At 40.1% G+C, this 21,578-nt stretch overlaps 1 protein-coding gene across 1 annotated transcript in view; it reads right to left on the bottom strand.

Annotated features, from left to right (window-relative positions):
* LRRC56 (leucine rich repeat containing 56) overlaps positions 1 to 21,578 on the bottom strand; it is a 57,747-nt gene that overhangs the window by 11,300 nt on the left and 24,869 nt on the right. The window contains exons 4-6 of the mRNA XM_082283347.1: positions 20,183 to 20,243; positions 3,387 to 3,483; positions 2,790 to 2,987 (exon numbers count right to left, since the gene is read on the bottom strand). Of these exons, the coding sequence (XP_082139473.1) occupies positions 2,790 to 2,987; positions 3,387 to 3,483; positions 20,183 to 20,243 (356 nt within the window). The remainder of the gene's footprint in view (positions 1 to 2,789; positions 2,988 to 3,386; positions 3,484 to 20,182; positions 20,244 to 21,578) is intronic.

A 21,578-nucleotide genomic window follows, 5' to 3' on the forward strand; every position in this document is an offset into this window, starting at 1 on the left:
TTTGAATGCAGTTACTGTAAGGACTTAAAGAGCACAGTTGCCTGTCTCCAAACACTGTTTAGGCCACAGAAGGACTTTGCCATGAGATAAGCACAGAATGGAGTCACAGGATGGCACTAACTCCAGGGTGAGGCGAGATCTGGTTGGCACATCCTGGATAATGCACCTGGACAAAAATTCCCCCTGTGGCAAACTGTGTAAAGAAGCAACTGCTCATACACATCACCAGTCAAACAAAGACCACCCCAAGTTATGGGACAGATGCCATCTGCAACCAGCAACAACCACTGAAGTTCCCCCAGATATTCCTTTGTGGATACCTGTAACTTGGACTGTAGATAAAATAAAGGTGGTACTATTGTCCAGGTGTTATCTCAGGCTTAGGGGGAGGTTAACAAACTGGGGAAGAAGAATGTATCACTGATAATGGACACAAAAAATGAAGAATTTACAGGCCATAAGGAAAGACAAATCAGCAACTGAGATGAAATCAGCTCTTGCTGGGTACAAGAATTCCTACAGGTCGAGACTGTGATCACTGACTCAAAAGAGAAAAAAGACTAAGCACGTGGACTAATTAGCATTGGAGGCAAGAGAGAATCATTTAACTAAAGGCATAAGAGAACTGTGTAGTTAATGAGCTTTAATTCCTTTGTTTGCTAAAATGTATAAAGAGGGAAAAGTTTTGAATGACCTTGGGATCCCGAAACCAAGAAACCCAGGTTGAAGAAGGACCAGCAGGGATGCCACTTGATCCATGGGTGGTGGCAATATTCGTCTCTCTTCTCTCTTTCTTTCTATTTCTCTACCTCACACTTACTGTTAAATAAAATCTGTATTACTGACTTTGGCATAAGGTTTGCACTGTAATTTGGGCAGAGGCAGCTCTCACTAATCAGAGCTCAGCACCTACTTGCACAGGAGTAGAGACAGCCATTCTGCATGGAGAAGAGCAGGAGGGCACGCCACCACATACTACTGCTCTTTGCAATTCCATTATGTGACAACATGCAGAGCATCCCAAGGACTGATTTCCTCACCTGAACAAGCCAAGGGAAATCTGACATTTCTCCATTACAAGTACACTTAAGGACTGAAGATGCCAAATCCTCCAAAAATCCCACTTTCATTGAGCAGGAACAAGGGAGTAGAATCAGACCTTCTGTGCTGTCAGGATACACTGCACCATTTCCATGGTAGGAAGCTATGCTAGGAAGTGTCAGTAGCTGTATTTATCTCTGTGGGAGTAGAAACAGTAAGCAGGCATGCCTTGTCCATCACAAGCAGGCAGTGCTTCCTTACTGCAGGAATATGGTTTTTCCTCTCATGATTGCATCTTCCATAAGGAAGAAATGTTCCCAAATGGAGAAATAATTTTGATTACAAGCAGTTACAAGTGTGGTTCCTTAAGTATAATTTTACCAGTTCAAACTAGAAAGGCAAGTATATAATATTTTCTTTTGAATTCCAGAGAGGAAAATTATGATAGATAAAGACCTACCTTCCATGGCCCCTTTAACTGAGCAATAAGATCAAGCAACAATTACATCTGAAAAATGCTATTAACTTGTATATTTAAGAAGTGCCAAGATTTAATAAATATGTCTATTGCATGATTGAGTTTTAGTGTTAGCACCTGTTTTGAAGTCTAAGTCCAGGAAAAATATCAAACCCAGCCTTTTAGGCAAATTAACAGCATGAGCAAGACCATTTTGAAATACACAGGAAAGCTATGGAATATGTCACAGTAGGATAACAGCATCAGCTCTGATTTTTGAACCCTGCATTATCAGCTGTTTATGGTGCCATTGGGAATTGCACCATCTTTAGTGAGACCTGTGTTTTACCTAACTCTGTGCATCCACAGACCTTCCAAAAGACCTGGATGGCAATATATTGGTATTTTAATATCCCAACAATGCTTTTTTATGAAGCAGAAGAAAGTGAAAGAGAGTAATAAAGTTCTGAGGCTGTTCAGGTAGAATTAAATCTCCCTTGCTTTGCTTGCTGAGTGCCCTGAAACCCAAATCAGATCATGTATTACTGTGTTCTCACCTTTGTGACACAGAGGCTCTCTCACGCCTTCAACAAAATACTTCAGAAGAAATTATTCTATCATTTCAGTACATAAGACCTGAATCACTGTATTTTGTATCTTCAGGTTTTCTGAAGGTCTTTTTGGTCATTTGATTTTAACCTTTCAGGAGAAAGGGTAACAAGCAGTTCCTACATTATAGCTTTTCCTAGTTACCTCAAGCACTGTGCTTCTGAGGACTCAACTTCTGAATCTGGTGGTGTTGGAGCACTTGCTTTTGGACTGGAGACCCTCTAAAATAAATGCAAAAAACTCAAAACCAGGTATCTAATCACAGAATCACCGAATGGTTGGGGTTGGAAGTGACTTCTTAAGATCACCTAGTCAGGTTCACCTGGAGCGGGGTGCACAGGATTGCATCCAGGTGGGTTTTGAGTATCTCCAGGGGAGGAGACTCCACAGCCTCTCTGGGAAGCCTGTTCCAGTGCTCATACTCCAAGTAAAGAAGTTTTTCCTCATATTGCTGGGAAACAGGCCTGAGTCTTTACTAGCACTCTTTTATTTCACTTATGGTCATCTTGGAGACTATACTGATGAGATCACAAAATCAACAGAAATTAAAGGTGGGAAATGCATCCCATGTCATCATTTAGAATGATGCAATAGGAAGATGCAGAAACGTTTCTCATTTCCAACTCACAGTTAAAAAGCACTGACGAAAAATTAACACAATATGTGCAAACCAAGTGCTCACCTCTTCAGATTCTGTATTTGGTTTCAGGCAAATAAGGTTGCCCTCCACTGTCAGGTGGCTTAGCTTGCAACAAAGTTGTAGGTACTGCATCTGGTTGATGTCCTCAATATTGTTCCCTTCCAGGTCCAAAACCTCAAGGTGATCCAGCCAGGTCAGCTGGCTCAGGTCGGAGATATTGTTATAAGCAATGTAGAGCTCCTCAGCAGAAATAAACAGAATAAATATGTAAACCATGAGCTTGCACAAGTACCATCCAAGCTTTGCAAAACGTTTTCTAATATTTGAAATACTAAATGTCACAGGATAAAACTAGAAAGGAAGTGAACATTTGATAAAGTGTGGCTGCTGCAGCCTTAAATAACAAGTGCTAATTTAGGCATATACTGCTTTAGGCATACTCAGGATCAGAGCTGAATGTTTACACCTCATTTAAAAAAGCTATATTGTAGCATCTTTCAAACTAACACATGCAATTCAAGGCATCAGACCAAAGCCAGTCAGAAAAGCAAAAGGTGAGGAGAAGGAAGACTAAAAGTAAAGAGTATCGACTGTAGGTAGCTCTGAGATTGTCATTTGGCAGGACACATCCATACTTACTTTCAGAGAGCTGCAGGAAGAGATCCCATCTAAATCTGAGAGCCCACACCGAGCCATCCACAGGACACGGAGACAGGACAATGAGGTTCCAAGATCCCTTATAAAAAAACAATTCAAGCTCTATTTGAAAGAATGAAAAAACTCAAGATTTGCTTTCTTTCTCCTAAGACCAGACCACTGCTACTTCTTTCAAATGTCACATTGTTTACAAAAAATTCCATTAAAAATGTTCACCCTCAAAAGTGGGGAATAAAATTATACCCCTCTTTACTTAGCCCACTGTCATCTTTGTTCTTGTATGACAACATGTCACTCCAGCTCTGTTTGATTCAGATTATTCCAAGGGCTACATCATGGTAATTCTGCTGTACATCACAGGCAATTGCTAAGAATTACGTGAGATTTTCTTATGCTGGCATCACTGGCTGTACACATATAACCCAAATTAACATATATGAGCTGACTGCACGGTCAGCCTCACTCTGTGCCTCTTACCTCTGTTCTGATTTTGCAGTTGAAAGGAATAACACTTTTTCCAGATAACATTTTTTGAATCAGCAGAAAATGATAATCCTTTCCATCCTATTTTCCCACCCTTTGGGTGTAGCAAAATATAGCAAAAAAGGATCATTTATATGAACTTTAAACTTTTTGGTCATAACCCAGAAAATCACACACTGACCTGCTTGAGGCCGCACATGTGTAATGTCCCACTGACATTACAGTGGTGCAGAATACAAAGATAATGCAAAAAGGGTGGCAAATCAAACTGGGAGCTTAATCACCTGCCATCTTTGGTAACACTAAGTTGCATAAAGCCACTAGTCTAACATAAACAAAATAAAACACTTTATCAAATCCAAAACCAACCAAAAGCTCAGAATTCTCTACTGTAGCCATGACATCAGAGTATCTGAATAATAAAGAACTAAACAGTGGGTAACTAAATACAAAGACAGTTTATCAGAGGAGGTAGAGACTAGCATGGAGTTCAAAGAAATACAGTAATGGCTGAGTTGAAAGGAAGGTCACCTTGTCCAACTTCCATACTCAAGCAGGGCCAGTTTCTCAGGACCATATAAAAAGCTAAAATACTTGTAAATAGAGGTTATTGGACTTCAGAATTTTGGATTATCTATCTCTTACAATATACATTCTTATAATACAGAGAAGAGTAAGTTTTCTACAGAAAATTGCAGAAGATAGAAGTCATGGGGGCCCTTGTGATCTTGGAATAAAGGTAACAGTTCTTGTACTCATGTCTTCTCTTTGTGGATGACAGGGAACAAGACCAGCTTTGCATTGCTCTCTGAGAGCTTCATGCAGCTTTGCTACAGCTTTGCAGCAAACCCTTGTAGTCAAGCTGCCTGCTTCAGGGATACCTGGCATCCAGCCAGTCCAAGAGGTCATGAAGGAGTGCTTTTATGAGTGGGGAGAGACATATTCTTAACTGTATTTTTTATTGTTTCTGTACCATCTGAGTACTTGGGAAGGGTCTTGTCAGGAGAAAGGAGACTGTGTAAGGCTGAATAAAGGATGGGTGCAAGGAAAAATATCTCCAGATGCCTCTCTTCTGTGATGGGCCAAATACAGGGTTGAATGGGAGTTTCTAGGTGAAATTGGGGGTTTTCATCCCTCTGCCTTCTAGGGGCTGGTATGCCCATGGGCATCATTCAGACCTCTCTCACTTTATCCATCCTCTACCGCTGCAGGGGCTGCAGGCATTGAGCGTCTCTAATTATCCCTTCCCTGGATGCTGCCCATTAAGTAAGCTCACAATGGATACACCATACAATGTGTTTATGTAACATTTTATAGCTTTTGAGGTACAAACAGTGCAGCTGTCTCAATGGCTAGAACTAAGCAAAAAAGAAAAATCTTAGTCTCATTGCACATCTCTTTCCATCTAAGGCTACTCCTCCCTTGAGGAGAAAACCCTCAGCTGATATGAACCAGAACACCTGCAGTGAATTTTGTGCACCCAGGCAGCTTGCCTCTAGTGACACAAGGATAAAGAGAGCCAAATCCTTATCACCACATCCCTGGCCTTGCATAAGATCTTCCAGGGTCTATTTACATTGTGTATATTTTCTAAATAAAACAAAAACTGGTTCTAAGGCTTCCTTAAGGAACAGATGCCTCCCAAAGTAATATTTACAGAAAATTTATTATTAGATTTGCAAGCTGCATGCCTATAATAAGAAAGAAATTAAATTAAATTACAAAACCAGAACCTACCATCAAGCAAGGCCAACACATCCATAAACACAAATATGGCATTAGGAATAATATGAAGGGATTGCACTGCTCACTTCATGACCCTCTTCAAGCACTGATGAGGTTTTCCAGTTTGGGGCTAATTTTGGTGCAGAATTTTCTCTTCTGTAAACCATTGAACATAGATAAAGGGAAGTAGTCACTCTCATTTTTTGTGTCATTGAAACAATGTTTCTGATAGATGCTCTGTTTATTAGGCCAGCAAAATTGAAGACAATCCTAACCTGATTACATATGGTAGAGTAAGATATGGTTAATGGACTTTATTTCCATTTTTAATTTGTCTTGAATTTTCTAAGTGAAGTGTTTTTGCCACAGAAGGAGATTGCAGTAACATGCTTGTTCCTAATGTTTCTCTGTCAATATAAAGAATGCCAAAGCAAAGCAGAGGATTAATTCCCAAGCAATTTTTACACAAGGCCCCAAGAATAAACAGTTATTCCCTCTAGTCCTTGATCACTCCATGCATTTGTGGAAGCAGTTTCCTGCTCCTACTCAGAGGTCTAAGACTTCCAGAGTTAAATCCCATTTCTCTTTGTCAGAGTTTTCTGTTCCAGAGCTGACTGTGGTTAAACCCAGTGCACACAGACAGGGTCAGTTCCTGCACACACCATGTGCTAGTTCATGCGTGGCACACGGTCACTATGAATTATTAGCTAACAAGTCCTTAAAGCATTCTCCTGCTGGGCACACCATCAGAAGACGACCCTAACTGAAATGACTTCTAAAGCCTACTTACCTTACTCTTCACAATTTGCGCTGCCAAGTTTAGCCTCAAATCCATTCCAGTTTCATTCATGGGTTGCAGCTCTGACTCTCCTACAGCTAACTGGCATGAGTTAGGAGTAGCACTTTTAAGGTTAATACTAATCAAAGTTGATGAGGATTTGTATTCCAGACAAAGGAATTAGGTTGTACATCCCATGTCTTGGGTACTTGCAAAAGACAGAACCACTGCATGTCTGCAATGCAACCCAGTGTTTGATAATAGGGTCTTGTTATTAAAAGAATGCTTAAATAGACACTTCAGAAAAAAGAAAAATATGGAAGCTAATGGGAAGTGGTTTCTTACAAGGCTGAAGTTGACTGTCCCAAAGCTCATCTTTAACTCAAGAAACAAAATACTAAGAAAGCATGAACTTTGTTGCACTGTTTGGCCCAGTTTTACTCTCTGTTTCAGGGAAGAGAGTTAGCAGCCCAAGGTATCTCTCCTCCTGCCCCTCAAGAAGGGCACTCCAGCTCTTATGAAGAACAAATGACCGTCACCTCTCCTTGCTGGCTAATGTAGAGGCAGTGAGGAGAAGCGGCAAAAGGACTTTTTCCACTTTGGGCCCTACTGCAGAACCAAATTCCTCTTGCTGACATTGGGGTCATGCTAGCTGCTAGAGGAGGCTAAAATTCTGGATCATGCAGTCACATTTTGGCCCTGCAGATCTTTACTCCTGCATCTGTAATGAGTCATCCCCAGTCAGAGATGTTATCACAGCAAAGTACATCTGCAAACATTTTATTCAGTAACTAACAAACTAATCTTTTGGAAGCTGCATGACTCATGCTGCAGCATCAGAGAAAATTCCCTTGTTAATTACTACAGAGATTATTGCCCTTGAGAGCATGGCTGCTGTAAGGTGAAATAGCCATCTAACTCAAAGCAAGCTGCTCCTGACAACTGCATGCACCTGCATTTCTGAAAATTCTTCTGAAATATTTTGGCTGGTGAGAAGAGAACTTAACAGCTTGCAAGAGGTGGGAGTGTCTCCTCTGGGACCAACTCTAGAGCATCTGGCACATCCACCTTGGACGGGGTGAGAGCAAAGTGAGGAGTTGTTTGAGCACACATGACCACCATGGGCGTGCAAGTGTACACACAGGCATGTTTTCATTTATGTTAAGTGCAGAGGGTGAGATCAGCCCAAACTGGGGAGAGACATCTACTGACTTTTTAAAAAGAAATGGAATTAATGGGAATCTGCACTCTGACAATGATTTACTAGGGTAAACTATTTAAATATAATCATAAACTCTTAATTACAATTTATCAGTGTAGTAAGAGAGAAAATCCACTATAATTATACATACAGTGTAACAAAACACTCCCCCCAGAATAATCATTGACCAAGGCCAAAATTATTGAGGCACATGTCAGAGACCAGGATTCTCCTGTACTGGGCATGATACAAACATACAGAAAATTACAGTACCTATTCAAAAAATAGAAAGTAGGATTGAAAAGTTTGATAGCTGAAAGGAAAAACATGAGACATTGTAGAAGGCTGGTGGCAACTGGTCCTATGATGCAGCACAGGAGCGCTCCAGTGATGTGCAAACAACAAAGAGCTTAGAGAAGGAAAGACTATAGAGGAAACATAGCTGCCATTAATATACACATGAATCCCATTCCAGTGGACAAGTGTCCTGTTCCAAGTGACGTGGAAGCTGGGAACTTTACAGGAAAGGCAAAGAATTAATAACCAAAGCCATTATATATCCTGCTCACCCCTGCTATGCTTCATTCAAGACAGGTCTGAGGCAGAGGGATGGAGCTTCGGGTGGGAATGTGTATATCATAACCTTTGGTTGTGATAAACAGAGGATTACACAGCCCCTGAAGCTGCCAAACCCGAGTCTTCCTGAGTAATTACTCCACATGGGCTCTTACACACACGCTTGCCTGCAAAACACACACTGAATATCACATCATGTTTTTAGTAACCCAAAGTGCCAAAAAATCAACATAGACTCCCCTAGTTTCATTTTTAACCCACAAATTTGCATTTATAATTGATTTTGAGAAAATAGTATTAATAAACCGAAGGGTTTGAAGCCTGGGTTCCAGCTATATCCAAATAACTGCTGCAGGGATGGGAACTCATCAAACAGCTCTGTGTTTCTGTGAGGGTCTTGGCAACACCCTCCGCACTTGTGCACAACCATTTAGTATTTTTTCCCACGAAATCTGGTGCTCCCATCTTGTCATCACTCCCCCAGGCTGGGAAGAGAGCAGAGGGGCAGTGAACAGTTTGGCTTACAGCACCTAATAACAAGTTTGAGCAATAATGTGTTCTTCCATTAATCCAACACCCTTGCTCTTCAGGGATTGATTTGATCCAGCCAAATTTTTACTGGATGAATATCAGACCTAGAGAGCCAAATCCTACTCTTGGTTTCACCACAATAAACCCTGAATAGCTCCACTGAGCTCAAGCTACCCAATAAACACAACAGCACAACCCTGAACATATTCATCTGTTTGAACCCATCGTTTCTTCTTGAAGTTGGTTTTGAATCATTTACCTAGAAATGAAGGCCTAAATCCAAGGAACTTGGAAGCAGTATCTCAAAGCACACTCGCATCTTTTGAATAAATCTCCAGAAGCAATACATCTAAAACTGCCATTGACACAGATTTTATTCATTTTAAAGATCGCTCTGAAAATGAATGCACTGGTAATTAGAGAAATTTAGATTGTAAGAGAGTGACCAAACTACAATCTTACAAAATAAAGGCATAAAACAATCCCATCTCTGATCTACAGAAATCAATTTATCAAGCCGAACTGTGATAACATTGATATGGTCGATGTCGGCACAAAATGGTTTGGTTGTACAGATAATTCTGACATCTGAAACAAAAACTTTTAAAGCCTGAATGTTACTTAAATCAGTAACATATGTTCTAATAGGAAGCTTACATAATAGTTTCATTGTGTTCTCAAATAGCTGTATTCAAAATTGTAAAATTGATTGTATGCATGTGCTCCTCATACTTGATCAAATCCATGACACAGCCCCCAACTCTGCAAGCAGTGCTGAGGCCATGTCCTTATTGTCCTTGCAATGTCCTTTCACAGTTGAACAAATGTCATGTGAATGTGAAGACCTGCCTTGCTTTGCAGCATTGCAGTCTTCGTTGGTTTTGTATTCACCCTTCCAAATTCAAGTAGCAATATGCTGAGAAGTGTTGGCTTGGTTCTCCTCTGTCTCACATCTTACAAGGATCACCATGACACACAGGCTGCCTTTTGCATCTTATGCTCTGTTGTGCCAGTGTTGAAACAAGGCCCAAGGCTCAAGGTAACAAGGATCATGTCTCATTTTTTGCTGCCAGAAGGCCACTTTTAGGCTGAAATACCAGGGAATTGTAGCACCTAATAATCTGGCCTAATTCTGCCTTCTGAACTGTGCAACTTTGCAACAGAAAAAGTTCCTAATCCTGTTGAGACATGTTGTCGGAGACTTCAAAAACTAAGCAAAAAACAAGTTTGCCAGGCAATTCTTAAATACATCAGAGGAAGGCTAGCTTGTTTTAGGCTGAACAGAAAGCATGCATTTACCAAACATCTTCTTAAATAAAAACTGTGTCTATGAAATTCTGTTTTCATAACTCCCTTTTACATGCAAATGAAGAATTTCTGTGTGAACAAAAAGTTATTGTTGCCATGTAGTAGCATGTCTCACTTGTTCCAAATTTTTGAGGCAACCTTACTATGAATAAGAAGCTGCTTTCAAAATGGGCTGCAGTGCCCTGGCAATATTTCTCCCAACAAACAAATTTCACTATTTTATTCCAGGGTTGGAGGGGGTGGGGTTTGCTGGTTGGTTGCTTGTGTGTTAAGTTCCAAGTTTGGAAAGGGGCAGAGATCTCGTATATTGCTTTTTTTAGCTATGGATCTATGCTGAATACATCACTGACAGCAAAATGGGTGTCTGGGAGGAAATGCAACTGCCTGGTGCTGCACCAGGGGTAAATAAATCAGGGAGAGCATTCAAGGTGCCACACTTCAGGCAGCCTGTGACTCTGCCTTCTCATCTTTGCTATGCCAAAGGGAGAGACACCTGCCACAGCTTTTGTGGGCCCACTAAGGCAAATCACAGTTATCAAGGAGCCATTTGCTTTTGGCCAGCATTTTCTCTAAAGCAAAAGCCTGAAAACAAGGACAGGAGACTACCTGGTTACAGCAGCCAAAACCATAAACTGTCCAAGGCAGTTTGGCGTTTTCCAGGACAGGAGCCAGAGTGATGCTGGTGGTCCTTGTAAGAGTACTTGAGCTCTGCCATGGACACATCTGCGGCCATTCTTCAAGCAGAGACACTGCATAAAAGTCCTTGTTGCACTAACACCAGTGCCCATCACCCCCTGCCTCCCCCTCCAGAGGTGGCAGGCAAGGATTGCATCTGGATACAGGAGATGACAGCAGATGAAAAATCCAAACCCAATGAGATACATCTTTGGGCTATTCCTGATTTATAACTTTCTCACTTGTCATTGTTGCTTCTCACTGCCTCATTGAAACCACTGTAGCAACTGCAATACTACATCAAGTGCTATGTTCCTTGCAAGAACTTTATTTTCCATGTCAGATTATACCTTATTTAAACAAAAAGTACTTTGTGAGACCAACGGGAGAGAGATATTTGTAAGTGAAATGAAGTGCCGATACATACACTTCTGTAACTCATCATACTTGTGTGGTTAAGGTAATCAAATGCTTACTTCTGTTAAAGTTAATACACATGAAATGTAGCTTTAATTTCAAGTGCTCTCATTTTTAGCTGCTGTCAAAAAAAACCTAGAGCGGAATAATGGGCTTGATCAACGCTGATGGAGTCAAGAACAGCAATTCCTTAACACACGAATATGCAACGTGTGGGAAGGATAATGTAATTTTGTGTTAATTTCCTTTTGATCATTAAAACTGCTTGTCAGCTTAGTTACTGCTATAGCATTCTCACAGTGAAAGAACAGTTGCTTTAATTCAGCTCCCACAATCAGAAAGGAGTAGAGGTTGCCGGAGTGTGGTCCTGTGGAACAAGACTTGCCCTTGACTATTTTTTTTTCCACCCTACTTCAGCTCCCACTCTTGGCATAAAGCTGCATCCCAGAAAAACTGCAGGAACCCAACACACCACGGCTGCATCCCACTGGGTGCACTTCATCTTCCACAAGACCAAGTGAATTTTCAAATAGGAAAAAGCTGAGACACACAGTAAATAAAACTCTCACACCCACAGATCCATTGCCCCTCAGTTTAGCCCCAGAGCTACTGACAGTTCCTATAGCTTTGGCAATTGTTCATTCTCACTGTTGAAAGCTTACATATAAAAAAAATAAAGGATAATGAAACTGTGGTTACAGAGTGAGTTACTTACATTGAAGAATTGAATCCCACAGTGCTTTGAAATTTCCTGCATAAATAACTTCTCAGTCTCCCACATGCTGTGTGCCTGTTTCACAGTATGTTCCAGGTCTGAGCTTTGGCAGAGTAAGACAGATATATTCCAACTTTGCTTTAATATAGATCTCATCCTTCAAAATCAACACTTGAAACTTCTAATGCTTCAGGGTAAGCAGAAGGAATATTCTGTAAAAGATCCAAATCATCTGACAGATTCAGTGGTGTTAAGACACATACCACAAAAAAAAAAAAAAAAAAAAAGGAAAAAAAAGTTCCTGAAAAGTCTTTTTCTGTGTATCAGAAAAACTGGAATTCTAGATTAATTGACCCCACACAACTACAGAATTGGACCAGCGTGGAGTAGCTACTCAATTTTTGTCATGGTAATGGCTATAAAGTTTCCACTGTAAAAAAATACTTGAAATATTGCAGAAGTTGGCTGATATGAAAACCTGGAGAGAAAATGTAATTTAAAGTGATTCAATGGTGGAAATGCAGGTTCCTGAGATTCTTTAGATCAGGCACATTTGAATGACACTAATGATTTTCTCCTGAGGCCAAAGGTCATTTCCTCTTTGTAACTTTTCCTTTCTTTCTTTTTTAAATCTGTGTATATATCTAAAAAGAAAACAAAAAAATACAGAAACTTGCAAGAAACAGATACAGGTACAGCTTGGACCTGTGAATGGCAGTTGATTTCCTCCAGTTTCTTTCCTCTCTCAGCCTCTAATGTTCACTCCAGATCTGGCATGACAGACTTGCCTCCGTATGTCCCAAGTCAAGACTTCTTCCTTAAACAATATCTTCAAGTGAGATTTTCTGTGCTTGCACTGGCCTCCAGATGTTGTTTTACAACAAGCAAACAAGATGCAAAGAGAAGCTTGGGGGACTGCAAAGCCCATCACAGGACTACCGAGGCAGATGAGACCTTAGAGATTTCCATCCTGAGGGTGTTACTACAAGGCAGAGCCTCGGCATTTCCTTCACAGCACACCAGTAGACATCCGCTGCAGGTGTGTGAATTGGATGTAGAGCATCTCGACCTCGCTTTTGAGGCAACTGTAGTTGCAACAATAAGCAGAGTAAACCAAACCTCTCTAAGTTCTTGCCTGTGGTGAGATGAATCAGTAGAAAGTGGAGTGGTAAGATTGTGAGGCTGATGAAGTTCAAACCAGGAGATGCCTGGTTTTCAAATGGTCTTTCAAACACACAGTCTTTCATAAAACTTCTGTAACCAAAAGTGTAGGTGGTAGGTTTCATTATCAGACCTTTGTGTTCAGGTTCTCACCCCCACAAGAAGAACACACAGTGCAGTTTATGGCAAAGGGTGAACAATGTGCACGCATTACACCTGCTAATGAAATCACAGCTTCACCTCCTAAAACACAAAGGCATTCCAGTATTTCTTTCTTGCAGCTATTGATCCAGCTATTGATGCATCTGAGAGATCTGATGCATCCTTTAAAGATCTCAGGACAGGACAAAATTTTGCCATACAGCAAATCAGAAACATAGCTAGAGAAAAATAAGTGTGCATGTATTTTAGGGGGGGAAATAGCAATAGGCCCTTTGTGTGCAGCAATGTGTCTACAGAAAATAAGAACTACTAAATCAACTCCTGTGTGGAGAATATTCTGTAGAAATTAAACCATGAAACTGATTGTACACAGAAATTCTATTTCTTCATTTTTTATTTGTATCACTTGGCACTTACCAACTGATGAATACAACCATTAGCTTAATTTCCCCTCCAACCTGATTCCTTCCCTTTTTTAAAATCAGCACTTACCTTGCATTCCAAGAACATATTTTCCCACTGAACATCATTATTTTCAATAAAAAAATCAAACAAGCTGTGGAGAAGCAATTCCCTTGTAGGAGAGAATCAAAACAACCTACAAACCCATTAAACCAATGCTGATTATTTTCCTATTTCCATGAAGACAATCTTTTCACAGCTGGATACCACTCAGGAAGGAGGCACCCAGCTTGAGCTGTTTTTGTGTTATTGTGCCACAATTAAATTCCTCTAAGGATCCAGACATCCGGGACTCTGCTGTGGGAAATCCAGTGCTGAGCCAGTAAGGAAACCCTGTCTGGCTGTGTGAGTGTGGGGTGGGCAGGGAGCCAAGAGGGGCACCCGTGGGGTCACTGGAGCTCCTGCTGTGAAGGATCTTTGGTCCCAGCAGTGAAAATCTGGGGTGGTGGGAGTGTGACTGCAGGAGTGGCTCCTGGGTGGTCAGACAGGGAAGCTTCCTTAACAGTTCCACTGGCAGTGGGCTAATTACTATTGCTTCCCAACCCTGTTCTTTGGTGTTTCTCACACCATGATCATAACCATTCTTTCTCATCATTGGTTAAAATGAGTATTTAGGTGTAAATTTTCACAAGTGAACCCTGACATTGACAGCTGCAAACTGCCTAATAGCCAGGCACGAAAGTACTTATTTGCTGGCAGAAATTGGCTACTTATTACCAACATCTTTATCATATCTATCCAGAGCATGTAAGCAAGATCATGATACCATTAGGCCAAGCCTTACACACAACTCATTCAAAAGACTGTGTCTGCCCAGGAGTAATATATAAAATAAACAACTGAGATGGGAAATACAGCATATTTATACAGCTAACCCAGGATGCTGTAGAAACAACAGCTAACCCAGGAACTGAGTTGTATTCTTTTCGAAGACTTGTTTCAGTTGGATAGGTGCAAGGCATGAGAAAACATCCTGAAAGAAAAGGCCACTTTTTACCAAATATACTCAAAGTGGAGTGTCTATTCAGATTGTGGGGAGAGAAGGGGCACAGTTATTAAATGGGCTTGTCTTACCTTGCAGGAGTTTACTGGCAGACTTCCTGCACACATTACCTGTAACTTATTTACTTTGCTATTTCACTAGCCATGTTCATGATGCATAATGTGTTGCTGTGGTCTGTGATGATCCTCTGATGGTTTTCATGCCCTGTACTGTATGGCAGTCACAAAATAGGAACATGATAGTGGTGCACCTGGGGGAAGAAACCTGCTGCCATGGAACTTCTCAGATGACAATGAGAGCAGATCCTCTCTGCTCTGTGAGCAGACAGATACACTGCACTCTCCCCACCAACCCTGTCGCGACCAAGACACTCAAACCAGGAGCTGCAAGGGCAGGCCCTGCCTCATCTTCCCCTTCCTTACAGGTACACCCTGTACCTGACAGCCTGAAATAGAAGGCAGGGGAGTTTCAGCTAGGGAAAGCTTCAGAAAACGGGGTGCTGATGGTAAGAACCATGGAAAGACACTGCAAGGCCACAAACTTGTTTTTGGTGTCCTCTGTGCTTGCTGCAGAATTAAGCCTGAGCTCCACCTGTGCATTTGTACAGAAAAAGCTCAGCTTCCCTTGCTGTGGAATCAGCCTGTCAGATTCCCTGATATCTAAAGTCACAAAGACATGCTTTCTACTTTAGGTACCTGACCTGGTGAAATTATACCAGAGGTCTACCCAGGACAGATAAGTGGTTAAAGCAATCAGATTTCCCCAGGGCCTAAGGCAGACAGGCTGATTGTGCTTTTCTGAAAATAATCCACTCAACTAAAAGCAGCTGTATTTCTCTCCCAAAATCATTACTTTTTATCAATAATATGAATATCCTTAAAACCATCAGTGCTAAATAAAACTTGAGGTCACAGCAATTTTGCCCAGGTTTGTAATACTCCCAGGGATCAGCAGGCACTAACACGGAGAAGACTCATTAATACAGAGATTAAGATTCAATTTAAATGCTTTCTGAGCTCCTGGAAAGCACTCAAAGTCCTCAAAGAACATGTTCTTGAGATAGACTTCAAAAAAACAAGACCTGTTGCTTTTACATGTGATATCTATGTACCTATGTACACGTTACTATGCATCAAACATAGTAATCCAGTAATTGCAAAAGATTAGAAATGACAGAAGAAAAGGGAGGAAAAAAACTGAAGAAGAAAAAAAAGAGGAAAGGAATAAGTAAAAACGACAAGGACAGAAAGCAAATTTAGGAGAATGTTGCCCCCATGTTCCTCCTGTTTGAGGGAAAACTATCCCGCAAATAGTTGGTGCCTAGACACATCATCAGCAGTGCATCAAATTTTGGGGTGATCAGTGTCACAGCTCAGTCTTATACATGATGGTGTTACTTGATCCAGATCCAGCAAAGCAATTGGACCAATGTTTAATTTTCAGCTTGTGAGCAATGCCACTGAAGGCAAACTTCTTGTGGCTTTAAAGATATTATATTTCCTTAAACTCTTTGTTGGATAAGTACCAAGGAGTTATATTGCTAAGTTAAAATACCTAAAGATCCTGATTCATGTCTCAAAAAATACTTTTAAACATTACTTTAGAGCCCTTATCCTCAATAAAGAAAGAATTAGTTCGGCTCTGGTTTCTTAAAGTCATAAAATGATCAGCAAAATCCTTACTCAAATCACTTGGCTCATATTTACAGGGCTTTTTTTCACAGCCAAGAGGGCTCAAAACATTGCAAAATGTGAATACAGATTCCTGTGTTGCTAGTCTTGTCTCCAGGAGCTGGTGTTAAAAAAACAAAACAAAAACCTAAGGATCATAAAAGCATAAGAATTGTTGATCTTGAATGTACTCTGCACCTTACTCATTTGAACCTCCTCATGATTTTACTGACTGAAACAGACCAGGATTACTTCCCTCTTGCTCTGGGGGATGCTTCTGCAAGAGTGCAAGACCATTTAAGAGAACTGCAGCAATGAAATGTTAACTCTATCTGGATAAAGAAAATCTATTTTCCTTTCCCTATATCCTCCATACTCACTTCTGTCCTCACACTTCATAGTCTCTGCATTTCATCTCACTTAAAACATGACAGCCCCTCTCTGTTAGAAACAGTTGGTTGAGAAGCCCTGAGAGTGACCAGTCTTCTGCTGGCTACAGTGTGTAGTGCTGAATGGGAGGAAATGAACTTCAGCTGCTCAAACAGCTTCTGCTGGAACTTATGGGAACCAGGTCCCAAGATTCCTCTATCTGATTTAAAAGCCCTTTTGTAAAGATATCTCTCTAAACATTTTTAAAGAGATCTTTTCATTCATCCCTGGACTGAGCATAAAGGCAGTCTGATCAAAAAAAAATACATAGGCTACATGCCAAAGCAGAAGTAGTAATTCATGGGCCTTGAAATATAGTTCTTTTACTGGGAACATTACAAAAATGAAGACCAAAAAAAAAAAAAGGCAGATTTTAACAGGCACTCTATGGAACAGGCTTGACTTTTCATCCTCAATTATCAGTTCATAAATCTAGAATTTCTCAGTTGCTAGCAAAGGGGTGAAGGTCATCAAACACGGACATAATAAAATTATAGTGATTTAGAAAATTAACAACAATATGTACTATTTTCTTCTCACAGAGTACACTGGATTTTCCAGAGCTGTTCCCTTTAGCAAAGGGCCAGTAGAAAACCAAAACCCAGAAACAGCCAAAAAAGAAATTCCCTTTCAACCGCCAAGACTGATTATCTGCAAATAAACTTGGATATATTTTCCTTTTGGATTGAATTAAATAGTTGATAATGATATCCTTTCAAAGTTTCAAGTATTCAAAGTAATGCAAGCTTTAGGAGGATTGGAGAATTTACAGCTAAAGTAACTCAACCACATTCCCCATCAAAGGAATCACAGCTTCTTCAGGAGCTACCAGGAGAAGCCAATATCCAAACTCACTGACCTAGCAAGCCTTGCTCTCCCACAGAAAACTGTACTATAAGAACACCTTGATTCCTCACTGCCAGAACATGACTCCTTCAATTTCCATTGAACAGTGCATGGCAATGAACACCTCAGCATCCTCACAATTTAAGTTCCTATGTGAGGTTGACAGGAACAAATGCCTCAAAAAAATCAGTAACTGAAGTCAGGATCATAAATCTTCATTTTGACATTTCCCTATGTCCTGTTTACTACCAAGTAAATTCTTCTCCCATTTTTAAACTTCCAAGTAAATTTTTTTCCCTTTTTAAAATGAAAAAAAAAAAATAGAACAACAGTTTTAATTCCATTTCATCCTAAAATAATTAGGTAATCCTACTCTGCAAGACAAAATGAAACAAAAATAAAGTGACAATGCAAAGTTCCCCATCTTATTACCCACTCATGCACACACACTGACAGCCTTTTCTTCATAATGATTCACCAGAATATGCTTTTATCACATAAAAAGAATGCCTGCTTTTAGCATCCCAAGTATACACAAAACACCCTCTGTCTTTTTTCTGCTTTTCTGTCCTTACCTTCTTTTCTCTAAACAAACCAATCTTCCAGTTGGTCCCTACAAGATGTTTCCCATTATCTACTGCCCATTTTCGAATTACAACTACAATGATTCTGACCTTATAGCTGACAAAATCTGTGGGAATTACTTTCAGTAAGGAGGAAGAACATTTTTTCTGTCATCCTCAAAAGACTAATTTGCAAGGGTTTGGTTGAATAAAACAAAATAATCACTTTTTTGGACAGAATTCAAATATCAACAGGATTAATTCAGAACTGAGATTCTAAATTTTGGATTAAATGGCAGCAGCCTCTAGAATGCAGCAGCTATGTTACATTAGGTATAGCAGGCATCACTACTGCTGTGGCAGCAATGCTGCTCTAATGGGCATTAAATTGACATGATGCAGACATCCAAAAATAAAGTTCAAGTACAAGGCTGTGCTTGCATGGGATGTGCCCTTAAATGATCTGTGTTTCTCAATGACAGGTTGTCAAAGATGGAAATTAATAAGAGAAAGCTACTGCTGCAACTATGCAGACTGAGTTCATGTCTGGGAGAGCTAACAAAACCTTCTTCTTCCCTTACCTATTCCCTGACAAGTGCATTTAACTAGCACACAGAAGGAGGAGCAGGTAGCCTCTCCTGGGGCTGGAGTGCCTGGGAATCATCACAATATTGGACTTGATATCCAAGCCCAAACATATTTACATTAGAGTAGATCAAATCAAAACTTGAGACCAAGTATTCCCTGCATCAAGGACCACAAGGGTGTCAGGTCAAAGAAAATGGTTTGCCAGAACTTTTCATTACAGAAATTACAGTCTCAGAATACAGAGGTACAAAATCCTGCTAAAACCATGAGTCAAGCAGCTCCATCTTCCTGAACTGCATTCATATATTCAATACCAACAGAACTGATCAAAATGTTTTCTGTTGACACATTTTAAGAGAATATGGATTTTTGATCAAACTAAAAACCACTTTTTCTTTCTTTTTATTATAACAAAATATCTCTTAATATTGTCAAAATTTAGAAGTTTTTCACCCACTTATTTACTCCTCCATTGCAATAATGGAGCAATTTCATGCTTATGACAACGGCTGGTTGCTATTGAAATAATTGCAGCAATGTAGAATCACCAAGTTTACATGTTACAGATCAGAAGGTGAGAAAAACAAAATTTAGACTGCAGATACTTCATCTCATCACCAGAAAAAGGGAAAATGAGATCAAAGCGTAGCAACTGAAGTTCATTAGCTATTTTAGAGAGACCAGGAAGAATTTATTGCCATTTCTTATGAGGGAACGTGTTCTCTTCAACAAGAATTGGCAAACCCACTACTTTTTCCCCCATGAGTTCAGCAGATAGCCATACAAAGCCAGAGAGCAGTCTGGGCCTTTTACATAGCCCTTTTCTGATATGAACTGTATTTTTCCACTTTGCATTAATTAGCAAGGGTAATTAAGATACCAGCACAGGAGAGAGAAGACAGCTCTGCCTCTTCATTGTCATGGTTTTCACTTCACCTTTCCAACCAACCAACCCCCCAGCTGTCTGGGAGAAAACATGATGTTTTCATGCAGCCCAGCAAGCCAGGGACATGCAGGCTTCAGGGCAGCTCTCATAAGCCTGATTCCATTGACTTCAATAAAGCCAAAGCGATTTTCATCAGCTGAGGAACTGGTCTGACCTGTATGGAACAGGCTACTGTGCACAGTAAAAGCCCAAAGGCTGAAACACGCTGAAATCCAAGCACCTAGACATAGATAAGAGGGGAATTTTTAGCTCCTTTCAAATGTGCAACAAATTTCCACGGACTTCAGCACAGCAGGAACTTCCCTGGTGGCAAACTAAGGCTAATTCATTGGCACTATTGCAGCTACACTGATTTATTCCACATCAGGTCCTGTCCTTAAACTTATGTGATAGTGAAGCATACATTCATGACCTAATCCATTATCATAGCACGGAGAAATGGAAGGAATGAAAGCAGCACAAATGAAGATTTTATCACTTCAATAAAATTGAGGGCTGTTATTCTTTATATTTATTTCATAGAATCATTCATTTCTTACCTCACAGACGCAAGCAAGCTATTGTTTAACTTCAGTTCTCTCAGGTTAGGCAGATGCACACCTGTGGGAACAGAAAAAAGGATCACTTTGCAGACCTGGGTTTAGAGTAAAGGAAACTTATGACAATTATAAGTTGAAGCATCTAATTTTACATGCATTTCTTAGCTGTTTCTGCCAGGCCTGTGCTGGACTTCTTCTAAGAAAATCAATGAGATTATTTCACTCAAAAAATATTTAATCCTTTGCATTTTTGAAACACATACGTATTGTCTGCATGACTACCCAATTACAATTTTTGAACCCCTCTCTGGAAATTCTGATATGGCATCTTTCCAGACAGACAACAAAAGAAACTGGCTTGATGGGTGTCTGTTTTCTTTGGTCTGATTCCCCATCCTGACTGACTATTAACTGAGTGATACTCTGCAGAGCTAAGGGATACTTCAGAGTGTAGCATTCCATGACCTATTTAATGGCAAGTAGCGATGGACTAACTTCATACACAGCCAAGTAACACTTCTTCAAACTGTAACTTTGAGTCAAACAACAAACACATAATGTTCCACAACACAACATCATCTTTTATAGTTCACAGGTCCCCCAAATGCTACATTTTGCAAAGCATTGCTTTCTCCTTTTCATTTTCTGGATATGATCAATTGTTCACCATTGAACTGTACAAGTTTCATACTTATAAAACCCCCAGTATTCTGTTGTTATTACTTTAATTAATGGGGTTTTTTTCCTATCTCTGAGAGACATTTGCCTTTTTTGTTCACTCTAAAGGTATCTCTGAACCAAAATCATACACCAAATCCCTCCGAGCTACAGAATAATTTAGACATAAGCTCAAGTCTCAGAAACCATTTCTTACAGACAGCAGCAAATGTTTACCCATTCCCACCAGCAGAGTTTACTCAAGGCTGCTGAGCATCCTCCAGTATAACATGCAACCATGTAGAAGTAATACCAATTTTAGACAAACTGGATCATAGCTGAAACACTAAAATGTGTTCTCAGCAAATATTTTTATGAGTTCTCTGAGTAATCACAGTCTGGCAAGGGTGACTTACCAATGTCCAGAAGGATACCATTCCAGTGCTTTGCAAAGGATAAAAAAAAGAAAGGGGAGTGGGATCTCAAAAGCAAACAAGGGAGGTCATGTTGTTCATTCCCCAAATAGAACAAGAGCATTTGTGGCAAAAACATTTTAATACATCATGTTTTAATAGAAGCATTATCTGCATCTCGTTATTTTGGAGCAACTATAGTGCACATATTGATCCTCATGCTGTACTGCAAGTATTTCAGTTCATGTCTTTGCAAAGCACTTTTGAAAATACAAAAAATTCAAAACACACTGTACAATTCTTTTAGCCTTGTTTTTTAATCATTT

This window comes from Coloeus monedula (assembly GCF_965178545.1).
Source record: "Coloeus monedula genome assembly, chromosome: 6".
Taxonomy (NCBI): Eukaryota; Metazoa; Chordata; class Aves; order Passeriformes; family Corvidae; genus Coloeus; species Coloeus monedula.